Source organism: Diadema setosum, chromosome 13, assembly GCF_964275005.1.
Source record: "Diadema setosum chromosome 13, eeDiaSeto1, whole genome shotgun sequence".
In the NCBI taxonomy this organism is placed as follows: Eukaryota; Metazoa; Echinodermata; class Echinoidea; order Diadematoida; family Diadematidae; genus Diadema; species Diadema setosum.
Window position 1 is genome coordinate 35,341,492 of NC_092697.1, and position 18,284 is coordinate 35,359,775.

General features: G+C 43.5%; 1 protein-coding gene across 1 annotated transcript in view; it reads left to right on the forward strand.

Annotated features, from left to right (window-relative positions):
- The window catches only part of LOC140236653 (sperm flagellar protein 2-like), a 54,927-nt gene that overhangs the window by 8,972 nt on the left and 27,671 nt on the right, over nucleotides 1–18,284 (forward strand). Inside the window, exons 14-22 of the mRNA XM_072316572.1 lie at nucleotides 1,453–1,544; nucleotides 2,419–2,527; nucleotides 2,908–3,033; nucleotides 3,578–3,696; nucleotides 4,468–4,571; nucleotides 5,642–5,895; nucleotides 6,639–6,774; nucleotides 7,259–7,400; nucleotides 11,243–11,395. Of these exons, the coding sequence (XP_072172673.1) occupies nucleotides 1,453–1,544; nucleotides 2,419–2,527; nucleotides 2,908–3,033; nucleotides 3,578–3,696; nucleotides 4,468–4,571; nucleotides 5,642–5,895; nucleotides 6,639–6,774; nucleotides 7,259–7,400; nucleotides 11,243–11,395 (1,235 nt within the window). The remainder of the gene's footprint in view (nucleotides 1–1,452; nucleotides 1,545–2,418; nucleotides 2,528–2,907; nucleotides 3,034–3,577; nucleotides 3,697–4,467; nucleotides 4,572–5,641; nucleotides 5,896–6,638; nucleotides 6,775–7,258; nucleotides 7,401–11,242; nucleotides 11,396–18,284) is intronic.

The window sequence follows — 18,284 nt, forward strand, 5'->3', positions numbered from 1 at the left end:
CTGTGCTGTAGTCCAACAAATTTTCAAGTGATTAGCATGACTAAGATGACATTTATCATTTATATCTGTTATTTCTTATTCTTATCATATTTCACATGGGAAAAAAGAATCAAATTCTATCTTTCAATATGCACTCAAACACTTGGCATTGTGAAAGGGCTTATTGTCCCCGCCGAACGAGTTCGAGCAGGGGACTATGAAACGGGCTCCGTACGTGTGTGTGTCCGTGTGTCCGTCCGTCCGTCCGTCCGTGTGTCCGTCCGTCCGTGTGTCCGTGTGTGCGTCCGTGTGTGATCAAAATGTTCAAAATGCTACTCCTTCGCCATTTCTAACCCGATTTTGATTCTGTTTGCTTTATATGATAGCACTACATGGGAGCTTTGAAACTTCTATACAAAATTTCAGTTGTGACCTTTGACCTTGACCTTTGACCTATATTGTACATTTTGCTTCAAAATGCTACTCCTTTGCCATTTCTAACCCGATTTTGATTCCGTTTGCTTTATATGATGGCACTAGGTGAGGGCTTCAAAACTTCTACACAGAATTTTGACCTTTGACTTCTTAGACCTTTGACCTTGATTTTTTACCTATATTGTACATTGCCTACAAAATGCTACTCCTTCGCCATTTGTAACCCGATTACAATTCCGTTTGCTTTAAGTGATGGCACTAGGTGAGGGCTTCAAAACTTCTACACAGAATTTTGACCTTTGAATTCTTTGACCTTTGACCTTGATTTTTGACCTGTATTGTACATTTTCCTACCAAATGCTACTCCTTTGCCATTTCTAACCCGATTTCGATTCCGTTTGCTTTATGTGATGGCACTAGGTGAGGGCTTCAAAACTTCTACTCAGAATTTTGACCTTTGACTTCTTTGACCTTTGACCTTGATTTTTTTTACCTATATTGTACATTGGCTACAAAATGCTACTCCTTCGCCATTTCTAACCCGATTTCGATTCCTTTTGCTTTATGTGATGGCACTAGGTGAGGGCTTCAAAACTTCTACATAGAATTTTGACCTTTGACTTCTTTGACCTTTGACCTTCATCTTTTTACCTATATTGTACATTTTGCTACTAAATGCTACTTCCGGCGGGGACATATATTACGCACCGCGTAATTTCTACTTTTCCTTGTTTAAAGTATGAAAAGACTGACACTACATATTCAGAACCTGGGGATATGTGTCACACAGAAGTTTCCAATCCTTTAAAATTACCATGGCAATAAATTGAAGGTTACTGTTAAGTTGATGTTGCATAAGTGTTTCCATGATCAGGACAGTTACTGCAAATTACAATATTTTTGGCTCAATTGTCTTGTTGTCAATGCCCACAATCAGTAAGCTGATTTATTGTTATGGTGTACAATAATGATTGCTCTAGGATGCTTTACGAAGTAGTGTCCTGAAAACTATGACATATTTGTACATATTTCTTGCAGAACATGGTCTCAAGGTGTTAAACATGGATGCCTTGGTGCAAGAAGCTGTAGATGCCTATAAAGGGGGAGAGATTGCAGAGCTGCCTGAAATTGCAGTGGTAAGTAGACACGCATGATGCCACTGCTGTATTAGTGATCCTAATGCTATTGTATCACTTGTCAGATAATAATGATATGTTGTGAAATTTCGTTACCACAGTTTCTGTAAGTCTTTCATATGCAAACTGATAGAGTGATGTTGTAGGGTCTCATCACATTTAGTGCTAGCAGTCAGCCACAATTCTGCTGTATATATTGGTAACTTGTCATATTATGTCAGGTTAGGTAACATAAGGTCAGGATTTGTGGATTAGAAAAGCAATACTGTGTAAGCCATATATTTTGCAGTTGTCTTACTTTCGCAAATTTTTAGTCAACTGAAAATAATGATATGAACAATATGAACAAAATATTGCCTCCAATTAACACACACATGTGCAGTATAGATCATCGTCATAGTTAGAAACATTGCTCACTCTGAAAATGTTTGATACTTCTATTTTGTCGCTGTGATTTATGATCACAAATTTCACCCACTTGCAAAATTGTTTTGCAAGTCCCAATTTACGAAATTTATTATGCTCGCTAGATATACACACCTTCCAACTGTTCCAATTTCATAAAAACATTTCTATTATTTCTTAGGAAAGAAGAAGCGTCAGTCAACTTTGTGTTCCTGTTTTTGTCAACACCTAATAGTGATAATATTTGGGACATGAGTGAAAATATCAGATTTTTAAATCATTTTCTCCCAGTTATTCTAATTTCTTGAATTTTATGGTTGGTAGATATCAATATATGATAAATACAGTAGATCTCCTATGGAAGGAGGGGGGGGGGGGGGCTATTCAGATCATATGTTCCTGGGCTCAGGTAGTGCTGTATGCTTATCATTGAATATGGGTTTGTCTGCTTTGTTCTGTATAGGATGGAACTACAGTGACTGAGGGCGGAGAAGCTGACCTCCAGACAGAAACTCAGACTGGTGTCAATATCTCAACCACTGTGACTCCTGCTCCCAGCACAGCTGTGGATGGTAAGCATACTTGTGAGAAGTGGAGAAGAGTGGTGACCATCATACTGTGCATCCAATAGTAATAATAACAATGATATAAATAAACATTTATATTGCGTGGCTACTGTAATGATGCACTCTACTGCACAAAGTAAAAATCTTTACATACATAATTCAAACTAAAAAGCATTTCTAAGAAGGTGAATTTTCAACCTGTTCTTAAGCTCATTAACTGTAGGTGCTTGCCTTACAAACATAGTGTACCATTGCAAGTCTTGTTTTTTTCCCCTGTCATCCAAATTATTTTCTTGATGATAGATATATAGTGCACAGAAAACAATGATTAATAATAACACACCTAGCTGTTTTTAGTCAAGATTGTCTCTTTTATCCCCCATCAGCCAAGACTGCAGCCACACCGAAGACACCCATGACAGTGAAGAGTAGTAGCGTTGACCCTGATCCATCAAGGGAGCCCTCTAGAGACCCGTCCCATGGAGCTGCCCTGGAAGAAGGCAAAGAGAAAGGTCTGTCACTACTTCTGTAACTCTGTTATTTGCAATAGATCGTAACCATGTGCTGATGCGAAGCATAAACCCTGTAAAATTCACATACATACACATACACCCATACAGTGCATTAACCAGTTTCAGCTGGGTTTTACGATCAAAATTGCCCTCACATCAATAACTTGCAAAGTATTTGACTTTCCAAATTGTGTGTGGGGCCATGCAATCTTAATCTCCACCAGAATAAGTGAGGGTTAATTCTGTAGCAAACAACAGCAAATACACTGTAAAACCAGAAATATTTTTGACTGAAACTTTCACGAATTTGAGCTGACAGCCCTTTTTTGGCAGCATGAAACTTTTGAGAATTGCCACTGGTCAGTGCATTGTGTGAAAAAAATCTTTTGCATGCATTTTACTTTCACAAATCGTGGGACCTCGTGAAACTTTTAAAAGTTTCATGCACGCAAAAATTCTAACTTTGCAGTATCTTGAAAGCTTTTGAAAACTGATCTGTCTTTCTCCATCAATCCACAATGATATCTGAATTGTCTTATTTCAGGTGATGAGGAGAAACCAGAACCTCCAAAGGATGAGACAGGAGGAGGAGAGAGCAAGGAAGGGGAGGCAGCCGAGGGAGATCCCAAGCAGGCCAAGAAGAAAAAGAAGCAAAAGCCAGAGGTAAGATGAAATCATTTGTTTTACTCTCATCGGCATGTTCAATGAGTGTAATCTTAGTCTGTGCGTCAGGTGGACTTGCATTCCTACTTTCCAAATACACTTTTCATTAAAGTGTGAGAAGAGTTCCTTGTGAATATCTAGTAGTGCTGCTTGAGTTTTTCATAATGCATCTCTGTGCGATCATGCAAAATATTGACTTTGTGCTTATATTTCAGAAGAAATGTTGTAGGCACTCTGAAATAGGAATGAGGTTGCATATTTCTTCTTTCATAATATCCTGATGATAATGCTCATAAGGGGTATTTTGTGCTCTCAGTTTTTAAGTCAACTTCTGTGATTTGACATTGTAAGCCTCATGCTGAAATTGGAGAAAGTTAAATGACCTGTGTTACAGCCTGCCATGGTTATATACTACATGCTTAATTAATTACCCAAAGGATATGGGTTATGAAGCTTCAGATTGTACAGCATTTTAATACACTGTCTATATTCATACATTTCCATTAAGCCAACAGGACTGATTTTCTCTACTGTACTTTCAGTTGACCTTTTGGGTAAACATCTCCTTCCTTTTCAAATAAATTAGAAACAATCAAATACTGGAAAGGAAATGTAAATGCCTATTCACTGTGTGAAAAAAAAAAATAAATAAAAGAAAGCCAGGACTTATTCTTTGCAGAAAGTGGTTATACCGAGCTTTAGAGTATCAAGATACCAAAAGTTGTAAATATAGAGCTAACAGAGGGAAGCATCTTTGAATTTTCTTTCCAGCTGAGTGCTAGAGGCAAGTTGGGTCAAAAGGCAATCAAACTCCTTCGAAAAGGTCAACCCCTGAAGGATGACCTTTTAATTGACATCATGGTGGAAGCTGTCAAGTAAGTTGTCATATTTAAGAATATAAAAAAAAAAAGTTATTTTTGTAGCCAATTGTTCTTTCATGACCAACATCAAGTTTGTGCAATTGAATTCTCTTATTTGTGAAAATGCAGGATGCAGCTGTTCATTTCTTCAATCCATTCACTGTCACAGTTGCAAGCATATTGAGTGCAAGGTGTTTTGACAGATTTGTAAAGTTTCAAGCATTATGTACATTTAAACAGTGGAAAAGTTGTGTATGCTATTAATAATAAGGATGCAGTGAGAAATCAGAGGTGAACAATGAACTGAAAAAATGTCATATGGTATTTGAGTTACTCCTTGTTGGTAGAGTTGTTGGTAGAGGTAGAGTGACAGCAGTTATGTACTATCAGAATTACTTTATTAACCAGTATTAGCTTTAAATGGTGAAGGGTAACATATGAAAATGTTCTTTTCCACTTTCTCTTACCCTAACTAAGGGCATGGTTATTTCATAATATGTTGTCTTCCACTTTCTGCCTTCAATTCCTACAAGCTTTTGCATCTCATTGGTTTCCTTCATGTTTCTCTCTCTGCTCTTTTGCATCTGCAATATCACATAACAACCATCAATGTACATTATTTATTGTATATTGTAGTGAAATGTGTTTTGTACAAGTTGTATATTATGTGTTACCACAAAGTATTGTTTATGTTTTACGAAATATATATAAAAAAAAATCAGATTTGAACTGAACTGAACTTAATGTCATGTTGTTGTATTTCTGCTGTTTTGTTCCATTCTGTCTTAATTATTTTTGTGTTGAGTATTTGCAATTACAGTAAGTATTTTTGAAGAAACACTTGAGGGGTTCACGATATACAAGCACTGTTTTTTAGTGGACCTCTCAGTTCACCTTTTCCCCTCTAAACATAACCTAGTATTTTGCCCGTATGTATGTACGTCTCTGTTTGTTAATTATCGTTTCACACTCTATGTATATATGCTTATGATAAAATTCTTGCTTTATTCTGTGTTATGTTTTGTTGGAAGGAAAACATGCATGAAGATAACTGACATAAAATTAATGATTCCCCCCGTGATTAGGCGTGCTAAAGAAGAGCAGGGATGGATTATGGATGGCTTTCCTACCACCGTCTCCCAGGCAAAGCTCCTGGAGAAAGCCCTCAGCGGCTATGACGCTAACGCTAAGCCGTCGAAGAACAAGCTGCGCCAGAGCCGCCTGGCCCCAGACCCCAATCCGCCCAAGGACCCCCCTCCGCCGGTCAGTGGCATCGATGTCGTGGTCCTCCTCGAAGTCCAGGATGAACTCGCCATGCGGAGGGCTGCAGGACGCTCATGTGAGTATTCTTGCTTCTTTTCTTTTCTTTCTATTCCAATGCAGTTGCAACAGATATTGCTTTAGGGAGGGGAAAATGTTCTCTGCGTCTCCTCTAGGGATGGAGAGAGAATTATTTCTTGTTACTCTATATTCATTTGATAATCTGTCAATGCGTTCCATGTCTTCCATAGTAGTACATATCTGTCACAGCTGTTTCAGTAGATTTGATGAAGCATACATTTACTGATCTGCCACAGTGCTGGTTTGCGGTTTGCACATGAGCATACAGATATCATTTGTAAATACTAAAAAAGAAAGAAATTAGGACCAGTTTCAAAATCCATCAAGCTGAAAATGACTCCTGTCTTTGAACACTGTCTGATTTCTAAAGCATGCAGTCTTTTTTTTATGTTGTAATTCTTTGTCCAATTCACCCTTAATAACTGCAAGACATGAATACCTCAGTGAAATGCTATTCATCATCATCATCATCATCTTTAGAGTTTTGTTGTTATGCAATTTTTCTGTGATTAGAGAAGAATTATTTTCATTTGAAGATAAATAAGTGCTTACATGAGCTTTCAGCAACATTAAACAGCTTTGTTTGAACTACATTGTCCTTAATTAAATTGCATGTATCATAAGAAATGTGGGAAAAAAATAGTTCCAAAGATGACATAATTTTTTAATATGGTACAGTGGTTGCAGGAAGTAATTATGGATGACTGTGAATTGTCTTTTCCTCTTTCGGCGTCCCCACAGTTGCAGCTCAGGCTGAGGAGGAATTTCACCAGGAGTTCAAGCCGCCTCCAGAGGGCAGCGCCACGGGAGTTGGCAAGCAGGAGAAGGTCCAGCAAGTCAAGGACCCGGCCTTCGACCAGGAACAAGTGCAGCACAGGTGAGAAGAGATTGTCCTCCCATACCTGATTTGCTCAATACTTTGCTCAAGTTGGTGCTTGCTTTTCAATTAGCTGTAGGGGTATCATTGCTAGGAACACTGCAATAATTTTACTCTGATAGCTCTAGGCAGCTCTGAGTTTTCCCATTATGTCCCTCTCCAAAGTAAAAAGTAAGAAGTTTTGAAGTGGTCATATTGTAAAAATCAAGTAATGGAATTAGTCATAATGACAAATAAAATATGCGAATAGATATCGGGAGTGGGGGGGGGGGGGGATGGGGGTGAATCTTGATGTTGGTAAAATGTGGGGCTTTGTTTCTGAGCAGATAATATTTGCGTGAAGGCAGAAGCATAATACTTCTGGTCTCTTTAAAGTCACTTTAAACAAAATTGTAACACCTCATCAATCAGCATTTACTGATGGGACTAATAATGGGTGATGGTTATTATTCTTTGCATCAATGTTTTTCACCCCCTCACCTAGGATCACTGGTTTCCAGGATGCCTGGAAGAAGATGGAAAAATGGTTCACCGGTTTCCACATCCTCCAGAAGCTGGATGTTGCCATGGAGAGAGATAACGCCTTCCAGGCGATCGAACGACTCATGATTGAGACTAAAGAGAAGGTGAGTAGACAGTTCTAATGAGCGTGCAATATTGCAATGATTTCTTCTTAATGTGCAGCTCGAAGACACATTAACTTTGTACCGTTGAGGAGAGCAGGACTAAACTTTGATTTTTTTTCCCCTTCCAAAAATAGGGAACTCTAATTATCAAGCACTTAGAGACAGTAAGGGTAGCACACACACACACACACAAGATATTTACTCATAATGGACGAGGAATTGTGCGGGAAACTTATTAGGACTAACTCAGTGCAAGATTCATTTCAGATCTTAGCAAGGTAGCTTTAAAAATATCTTTGCTCACATCAACTTCTGTAATCATACCTGTCCTTGTTGCATCTGACAGACACTTTGCAGATCCTAGCAGGATCAAATTACAGGGATTTGATATTGACAGACACGTTCCAAAATAACAGGGATTTGATATTGACAGACATGCTCCAAAGTAACAGGGATTTGATGTTGGGAGTATGTCAGTATGCAATATGGTAACTATGGTTTGATGTCTTAGCTGGCTCATGAGAGATGATATCATGCCACCTGTTCTTTAACCCACAAGGCCGTGGGGGAATTTGTAACATGTATCATCAAACATTCATTAAATTGGCACTGTTAGATATCACCTCTGTTTTACTTTGGAGAAGGATTGGAGGGACTGGGTCAAATTCATTAAGTCTGCACACACTCAGAAAGAAATCTATAAAAAAATTGCCACTTTGAAAGAGAAACAGGAACTTCTAAAATTTGTTGCCAGTTTAAGGAACATTCCTGAACTTAAAATAGCAGATAAGAAGCTTTTGAAAAATTTGTGACCCAGAACAAACAATTATATCTAACGAACAAAGACTCAGCTGAAAGAGAATTTTTGCTCTACCTTGACAGAAATGCTGGTAATGAATACTAGCAGTAAAGATTAGTAATGCAGGCGCGGTGGAGCACCCCAATTTGCATCTCATTATCGCCCCGTTCTATTTGAATTTCCAACGGGCATCCACGGCTGCCCGAAACTGAGTGCATGAAAAAGTCAAATCTTTACCTTCTCCTTGTGCCGCTATGCGTGCCGCTAGTAAACTCAAACTTCCCACACTATCTAAGTTTTTAAAAATCTTCCTTTTGATGAAAAAATTATGAAATTTGCTGCACTAGAACTTGAGATATTCAAGCTTTTTGAAAATCACCTCTCGCAAAACATGCTCTCTGTTTTTTTTCGACTGGACCATGGCCGGGCTCCAATGTGTCCGAAATTGGCAACATAAGTTCATCAGGCCTCAATCCATGTATGGTGAAAGTTTTCGCTTGATTCCACCTGTACTTTTTGAGAAATCAACTTGTTTCTACAGGGTTTGGAATAGAAAATTGTAGTCAGCGAAACATTTGAAAATGACGTCATTTCTTTTCCTGTAACATGGGGATGCGTGCGTGGATACGTGAGATTCAGGATTTCGTGCGTTGTTGTTGGTTTGCATGTGACACTGTGCGGCCGCAGTCAATTTTGCCAGCTGGGATTCTCGTGCTGTGTGATTTGGTAAGTAGGAAGTTTGATGAAATTTCATTCGTGATAATCATATTTGAATGTTGTATTTCTTACAAACATCTTAATGTTTCGTTTAAATGAGTAAAATAATCATAACAATGTAACGGTCTGACATGATGTGGTTTTGATCGGACTCTGCTGCGCGTCTCTGTCGAGGCCGAGCTCGAGGTTCGGCCCGGCCAGGCCGGCCCGGGCGGTGGACCTTAGCAGTTGGTAGAAAGCTGAGCGGAGCCTGTGATTGTGTTTGTGAATGTGTGAGGCCCGGGTGTGAAGCTTGTGATTTTGCGCGTTGTTTTTGCGATTTTGGTAGCACATGCGATTAACTTCTTCATAAAAATCATAAGCAGGAATGTGTTTGTTATGAAATTTTCTATTCCTAGTTATGAATTCAGCAATGACCATGGCCAGCAAAGCTGAATGAATAACACCGTATTTAAGTAACACTAACATTTAAACTCTAAATTATAATAAAATTCAAGTAGAAATCAAAGCACTCAATCATGCAGATCATCCCTCTGTTAACTTGTGAACTAGAATCTAATATTACTTCTCTCGGAATTAAAGCTACGGTCACAGATATCCCTGCAAATGCCGTACAAAGATTTTTGTCCATTTGGGGCTGTACAAATCGGTCATTTTTACAGTGTTCGTAAGGACTTCTGTGACCGTAGCTTCAGTGGGATGCATACTTCTGTTTATGCGTTTCTGTACGATTGATGTGCACCGAGTTGGAAGAGGCAATCATTGAGGAAAGTGATGCTGCTATTGGAATGTGTGAGAAGGATGCAGGGCTGCCAACATTGGAAACTACTTGAGAGTGAGACTCCCATAGGCCAATGCTATAATTTCGGAGTCAAAATGAGTGAGATCAATAGAAGTGCATGCAAATGAAATAAAGTTTTAGAGTGAGAAAGGACCAAAATGAGTGAGTCTCACTCTCAATGAGTGAGAGTTGGCAGCCCTGAGGATGATACATGATTTTGTAAATGTGGACAACATCTGAGAGGAAATATGGAAGGATTTGTTGGAAGAAGGTGCATACACATAATTGTAGCAAAAATTACTAGTACTTAATACATAAAAACACTTTAAAACAATGTACATAGGAAGAAAGACAGTACCACACACATGATAGTGATAAACACACACACACACACAAAATTAATGCCTACCTGCATGTACATCAATAAAGAACATGGCCGCTGAAAATAATTCAGATTTACATAAACTGGCCCCCCATCTGCTTTCGTCCAACTATGCCATCCACCCAGTAGAAGGTAATCAAAAAAAAAATAATTTGAATAATAATCATATAAATAAAAAAAAAATGATAAAGATTGGATTTTCTGTGTCATCGAATATTTATGAACAAATAGTTTTTCCTCCTCCCCCCTCCCCCTTCCCTAGGCCAAATTTTCTTCTTCCTCACACATGCCATGTAATGTGACACAGGAGTAGATTTTTTGCATTTAGATCTATATTGTCTCAGAGCACAGTTCTCAGTTTTTAGATTAACATGTCAGCTCAGGTCAGTCTGCATACTTCTACTTTCTCGTGTTTTTGTTTCCGTTAAAATATCTCCTTCGTAGAAGGTAAGAAATTACATTTATTCAATCAAATAAAAGTGCAGTGGCCGAGTGTCGCACGGCGGTGACTGCTGAGCTGCTGCCGCGCACGCTGCATGCAGCAATGCGTTGTGTGTGCTGTGACATGCAACGCTACAGTGACGCGATTATATATACATGGGACCGACCTGTACGCTTAGCGTTCGTGTCATTTTTGACATCACCTTCTGGTTTTTTCCGACACAACCATGGCCGGGAATATTACGGTATGACATTTAAAATGCAAGCAGATAAATAAATGTCGGTGTACTTTGTCCGAATGGCGCTTCTGTTCCGCAATCACACTTCGTGAATCTTAGGATGATTTTCGAGGCATATTTTTGGTAATTTTGCTCGCCAGGTTTTCGCTAAAATTTCACATTTTATCATTGTCAAATCCTTTGATATGTTATATGTGAATATTCGGACATGTTTTCAAATTCAAACTAACTCAATTTTAATCCAAAAATAGGTTTCCTTAAATTGTTATTAGCTTGAGAAGTTGTTTACTTTTTCTCAACTACGCGAGTACATGTTGTTTACTTTATGCAAATGAGGCTCGGCTGCCGATGGATTTCTGCGAGATAATTGGGGTGCTCCACCGCGCCTGAATGGAAATAAGATAGAGCCCAAAAGCTGCAGAGATGTGATTACCTGGACTATGTAGATAGGTTAAATGTTGTGTTTGTTGTTCTTCCCTGCAGATTGAGAAGGCCAAGGAGGATGCCTCTAAGGCGGAGGATGAGGAGGCATCTAAGGCAGCCGAGCCGGTCCCGCCCACCACGGCTGACTCCAGCTCAGCCATGCCTACGGAGGGTCTGGAGTCTACAGCACCGCAGCCTGCCGAGGCAGCACAGGTATGACATCAGAAACAGACGACACATGCATGCTCTCATTGTCAAAACATAAAAGAGATGTGTACTGTAAAACATGATATATTCGCGGCACGAAATTTTCGCGAATTGGAGCCAACGGCCTTTTTCGCGGCAAGAAATTTTCGCGAATTACCTCTTGCGTTCAATGCATATAATGTAGATAAGAAATTTTGCGTGCATTTTAATTTCGCGAATCTTGGCGCTCGCGAAATTCGCAAAATTAAAATGCACGCGAACATTTCTCGTTTTACAGTATACAAATTTGAAAGAACAGCTTTGTCACAAGGGCGTCCCTTCGTGGTGAGACATAGAGAGGAGCCGAGGACTTCCCACTGGCAAGCAATTCAGGCTGGCAGGCTAGTCTCATCACAAGGCTTCCCACTGTGCACCCCCGGACCAACACGAACAAGCTTCAATATATCCCCGCATAGGAGACGCCAGTTCCGGACGCATCTGACGTGAAAAGTGACGCCGCCGGACCGGCAGCCCATGTCTCCGCTGGTATATGACCTCCGAACGCCACATCAACGTCCCGGACGTCACTGACCCCGCTTCCCATAAGGCCGGTGTGACGCACTCCGGTAGACGCCGTGGTTGGACTGGTACCCTCACAGGGGGACTCTGCAGAGTACTGCATCTCGCCGGACGCACCACGTCCGCGACGACCTCGCCAACCTCGCCAACTTCGCCGACCTCGCACTCAACCGTCGTAGGGCTCTACCCCAGCTGTACTACAGGAATGTTCTTTCACCCCCTCTTTAAGATAATTTTTACCAAAAATTTTCTAATAACCAAATACCCACCAAAATTATGCCTGCGCGTATAATTCTGCAGGGAACTGAGCTGAAAACGGACGGATGCGCACTCGCTTCCCTGGTGCCACAATTCTGACAAAAACAAGATTAATTGTTATTATATGCACATACATATATATTATGGTATTGCGGATTCGTTTCCAACTGCATAGAAACGTGAGCGTATACTCAAAAATTAGATGCGAGCAAATTGCCTGATTCGCGCGGCTGCGCCAACATATATGTTAACTAATAACATTAATAACTTTACCTGACTTACACCATACTGCGAGGAAGTTTATCACCCTCCTAGGACGCTTTTCTCCCTCCTAATTCACGTCAAGCGACTCAAATAGTCTGCTCCTATGTTATCTCTACCTTTGATAGCTTCGATCCGGAATCTATACGGTTGGAGTGCCAGAGCCCAGCGGAGTATTCTGGCATTCGCGACCTTCGATCGTCGTATGGCCAACAGGGGATGGTGGTCGACCTCCAACACAAATTCCTTACCATACAGGTAGGTCTCAAACTTAAGAATGGCCCATACTACTGCGAGGCATTCTTTCTCGATTGTTGAGTACGCCCTTTCTCTCGGGAGCAGTTTCCTACTGGCGTATGCCGTGGGGAACTTCTGCCCCTCGTCTTCCTGAAGCAAGACGGCACCGACGCCCGTCTCTGAAGCGTCCGTGCGCAGGATGAACGTTCGGCTGACGTCAGGCAGACGGAGGATAGGCTGACATGATAGCTTTGCCTTCAACGTCGTGAACGCCCTCTCTTGGGCTTCTCTCCATCGTATCTGATTGGGTGCACCTTTCTTTGTGAGGTCTGTCAACGGTACCGCAATCGCTGCGTAGTTGGGCACAAATTTGCGGTAATAGCCCGCCAAACCGAGGAATGATCTGAGTTGTTTCTTCGTTGTGGGCTGCTTGGCATCTTGGATCTCTGCGATCTTGTCGTGGTTCGGCTGCACCATTCCTCTGCTCAGTCGGTGACCTAAGAACTCGAGCTCGGCATATCCCACCAAGCACTTGGATGGTTTCGCCTTCAGATTGGCAGCTCTCAGCCGCAGAAGTACAGAGGTGACAGCTTCCACGTGTCCTTCCCAAGTCGGAGTGTGAATGAGGATGTCGTCAATGAAGTTGTCGACGTGCGGCAATCCTCGTAGCACGGTCCTCATCACCCGGCTGAACGTCGCGGGGGCATTCACCAAACCGAACGGCATAGTCGTGAACTGATATAGGCCGTCGGGAGTGATGAAGGCAGTCAGAGGTTTGGCTCGCTCCGTGAGTGGCACCTGCCAATACCCCTTAGTTAGATCGATCTTCGTGAAGTATCGATCTCCGGCAAGCTTGGCAAAAATTTCTTCCTGATCTGGGAGCGGTTCCGAATCGATGATGGTGGCAGCATTCAGCTTTCTGAAGTCACAACAAAACCTGTTAGTCCCGTCCTTTTTCTTGACGAGCACGATTGGTGATGCGTACGGAGATGTCGAATGCTCGATGACTCCGAGAGTCATCATCTCCTGTACTTCGTCTTTCACTACCTGTCGCATCGAGTGTGGTAGCGGGTATGGTTTACTCCGAATAGGCTCATTGTGTGTAAGTTGAATATCGTGGTGACCTGCACGAGTTATACCTGGCACATCAGTCAGTACGTCGTCGAACACCTGTAGGAGTTCCCGTGCTTGATGACGTTGCTCCTCGGTTAGAGTGGGGTCAATGTTGACGTCATCCACGCTCTGCGTCCGTTTCACTGCAGGGATGTGGAGCAGATTCTCGTTGCTCATCCTGTTCGAAATCTTCCGACTTTCCTCGTCATCGTCGTCGACGTCCTCCTCCTCCACCACTGAAGTTGAGGCGACTTCAAAGGGTGCACCAACCTCCTGCTGTTCCACCCTGCGGATGTACTTTCTCAGTAGGTTCGCGTGAAAAGTCGTGACCCTACTCCCGAGATCCACGCGATAATCTAGTTTCCCCACTGTCCCAACTACTCGAAATGGCCCCTTCCAGTGCATTAGTAGCTTATTGTGATCAGTGGGAAGCAGCACCAGAACCTCATCATCCACCTTGAATGAACGCTGTCTGGCCTTTCGGTTGTAGTTCTGTCGGTATCTCTCGTGGGACTTGAGTAGCTCGTTGCGTGCAATGTCGCATGTTTTTTCCATCTTCTCTTTCAAATCCAACACAAACTGGTACGTCGATGTCTCTGGTTCAGTGTTCTCCTCTGTCCACAACTCCTTCACGAGCATGAGAGGTCCCCTCACAACTCGGCCATAAAGCAGCTCGAACGGAGCAAAGCCGGTGCTGTCCTGTGGGGTTTCGCGATACGCGAACAACAATGGGTCGATGTATCTGTCCCAGTCGGTTGGGCGCTCCTCACACATTTTGTTAAGCATTTGCTTGAGCGTCCCGTTAAACCTTTCTGCCAATCCATTACACTGCGGGTGGTATGGAGTGGTCGTCACATGGCGTATGGACAATAACCTGCTCACCTCACGCATGATGTCTGATGTAAACTGTGCGCCTCTGTCGGTTAGCATCTCCTTGGGAAAGCCTACCCGCGAGTAGATGCTCAGCAACGCTTCGGCAACCGTCGGTGTGTCGATGTTGCGTAACGGGACGGCCTCCGGATAACGCGTCGCGTAGTCCACCAACGTCAAAATATAGCGATGTCCTCGCGTCGTGGCTGGCTTGATGGGGCCAACTAGGTCCACTGCGACCCGATGAAACGGCTCATCGATGACTGGCGTGGAACCAAGCGGAACTTTGGTGACTCGCCCCTTGGGTATCGCACGTTGACAGGCGTCGCAGGACCTGCAAAATCTCTGTACATCGGCCTGTAAGCCTGGCCAAAAGAAATTGATAAGAATCTTATCAGCTGTCTTATTTGCGCCAAGATGGCCCCCCATGATAGATTCGTGTGCCAATTTCAAAATTTGTCTTCGAAATTTTTCCGGCACGATCAACTGGTCACTAATGTCATTTGCACCACGTGAAATGCAATTAAATTCTCGGTACATGAGACCATTCTTTATCTTGAACTTAGATGTATTCCCATTTCTACTCTCCTTTACCTCACCCGACGTCACGTGTCGTCGTACGATGTCGAGAGTGGGGTCAGTCTCTTGTTCCTGTCTGAACTCGTCTGGAGCTACGGTGGCGACCTGGCCCGGTACCTTAAGTGCCCTCAGTGGCCTGGCAGCCTCCCTCCGTTGCTGCCTCGTCTCAACAGCTTCCAGCAGCTCTACCGGCATCCATTCCTCATCCGGGTCTGCTGGATTACGCACACCTGGCACGTTCCCCAGAATCAAGGGGTACACTGGGTTATTCATACACATTACATCCAAATTCCCAACAAAGTAAGGTGTATCAACACTTACTCTTGCCACTGGAAATCTGCGAGTTGTACCATCAATGAGAACGCAGGTGCGCCATTCATCTGTCATCTGCTCCGGCCTGACCAGTTCTGATCGGATGACTGCGGTCGAACACCCACTGTCACGGAGGACTCTCACTGAGGCTCCATTCACGCGTCCTTCTGCTACTGGCATCGCTCGAATTGGCTGGGCGCCACATGCTGCACTCATCAGAGGGAGATCGTCTCTCTCGTCCCTCATCTGTCTACCCTTATCACAAGAAAAACAAGAGTCGATCAGTAAACATCCATGCTCACTTTGACTACCTGTAGAATTACTGACCTGCCCGTCGCCTCGCCGTGGAACTCGCGCTGTTACGTCGGAACGTAACTCACCCGGTCCCTGGCTCGACGGTGGCTGGTCGTCTGACGTCATTGTGTCCGTCCGCCGGTCCCGACTCCTCTCCTGGTGACGTTCCTCCTTCACGACGCCCGCGCCCAGTTTCTCCATGGGCCTGTTCCTCCGGTTGCAGTCTCGTGCGAAGTGCCCGATTCTCCCACAAATGCGGCATCCTAGGCGGTTCGCACTCTCTGGTCCTGTTCTCGGCGCACTTGGAGGGCGTGAACCTGTGTTAAAAGTCTTGGGACGGATGTTAGAGTTAGGGTTGGGAGCCAGTGACTTCTCCCTCACTGGGGTCTTCCCCCCTTGTGGCTGGTTCCACCCCGAGTGGGCTTCAAGGAACCTGTCCGCCACCCTTGCTAGTTCCTTCAGATTGGTAGGCTTATGTTCCCAACAAACATGGAGAGTTCTTTCGAGCAACTCCTGTGGAACTGCTCGATGAGCATAATCTCAACTACATCATCGTAACTCTTTTGAAATCCTCCCAGAGTCAACCATTTGTCAATATATCCCCGCATCCTATGAACAAACTGCGAGGCAGTCTCGCCTGACTCTGGTTTTGCACCCCTTAGTTTCCTTCTAAACCCCTCGCTAGTTAGATCATAGCGCTTCAGTAGGGCTTCTTTCAATGTCTCATAATCGACTGCTTCCATTTCACTAAGTCGCGCATACGTATCTAGCGCTTTCCCGCTTAGCAGCGCACTTAAGTTAGTAGCCCAGGTGGCGGGCGGCCATTCATTTGCCGTGGCATATCTTTCAAACCGATTGAGATAGGTGTCTAAATTATCCTTCCCTTCCTCGAAAGTGGGCAGTTTCGGGGGCCTAACGTGGGCTCGCGATGCTCCTGTATCTCGTTCGCCACGCTGCCTTTCTCGCTCTAACTGCAAATTAAGTTCAGTCAGCTCCAACTCTCTCTTTACTCTATCTCGTTCTTCCACTCTCGCCTCTCTTGCCCTAGTCTGTTCTTCTTGTATGAACTCCCTCAGCTCGCTCCCGCTCAGGCCTAAGGACTCCCCAATACAGTGCAATTTTTCGATCTCCATTGCGAGATCATTCAGACCCAAAACATTAACCAAGCGTAAACTTACCCCGACTTCCAACTGTGTCACGGCGCCGGTCCAACACGTTGACCTATACAGACTCACTTATAGTTGTCAGCAATGATTGTTTACCTAAGACAAAAAAAATACCTAGATCTGGTTAATGAAATAATTGCACAACTACATGAAAAATTACATGCACACAAAAGGAAATAACCTGTCAACCAAACCTAGCAACCTCACTACCAAAATTCCTTCTTATACAACGCCTTCTTGTACACTTCTACAACATTAATGAATTTAACAACAGTCCCTTCGTGGTCGCCATTTAATGTCACAAGGGCGTTGCCCACGGAAGAATACCATGAACTACGACACAATGCACGGTGACTCTCTTGAATACTTTTCAACTAAATCAATTTAATTTTGTAATTTATCTTGTCAATCAGAGAACAAAGCAAGTGAAAAAAACAAAAAAGACAAAACAAGTATTTCCGAATATCGGAGGTCTCTTACACTACTGAAGCCCGCACACACTACAAAAGCTATACAGTTAACCCAGCCCAAAACCCAGTAATCAATTGGCACAAGACTTCAAACCGCGCGCGGAACGTTCCTGTAGTACAGCTGGGGTAGAGCCCTACGACGGTTGAGTGCGAGGTCGGCGAAGTTGGCGAGGTCGTCGCGGACGCGGTGCGTCCGGCGAGATGCAGTACTCTGCAGAGTCCCCCTGTGAGGGTACCAGTCCAACCACGGCGTCTACCGGAGTGCGTCACACCGGCCTTATGGGAAGCGGGGTCAGTGACGTCCGGGACGTTGATGTGGCGTTCAGAGGTCATATACCAGCGGAGACATGGGCTGCCGGTCCGGCGGCGTCACCTTTCACGTCAGATGCGTCCGGAACTGGCGTCTCCTATGCGGGGATATATTGAAGCTTGTTCGTGTTGGTCCGGGGGTGCACAGTGGGAAGCCTTGTGATGAGAATAGCCTGCCAGCCTGAATTGCTTGCCAGTGGGAAGTCCTCGGCTCCTCTCTATGTCTCTCTCCCTCTCTCTCTCTCGTGCACAGCTCTGCCCCGTCCACACGGAAGAGCGCTACTAGCTCCACCACTCTTTTCAAATTATCTGATGTAGACTGCCCCGATTTTGTGTGTGGACCTTCCACAACACCTCGGTCGGCTTACCACGCCAAAATTTCGTCCAATCCCCAGACCAAATTCCCCCATATCCTAGCAACCCAATAACATTTAAATCAGTGCCTTAGCATTTTACCTCGCACCTACT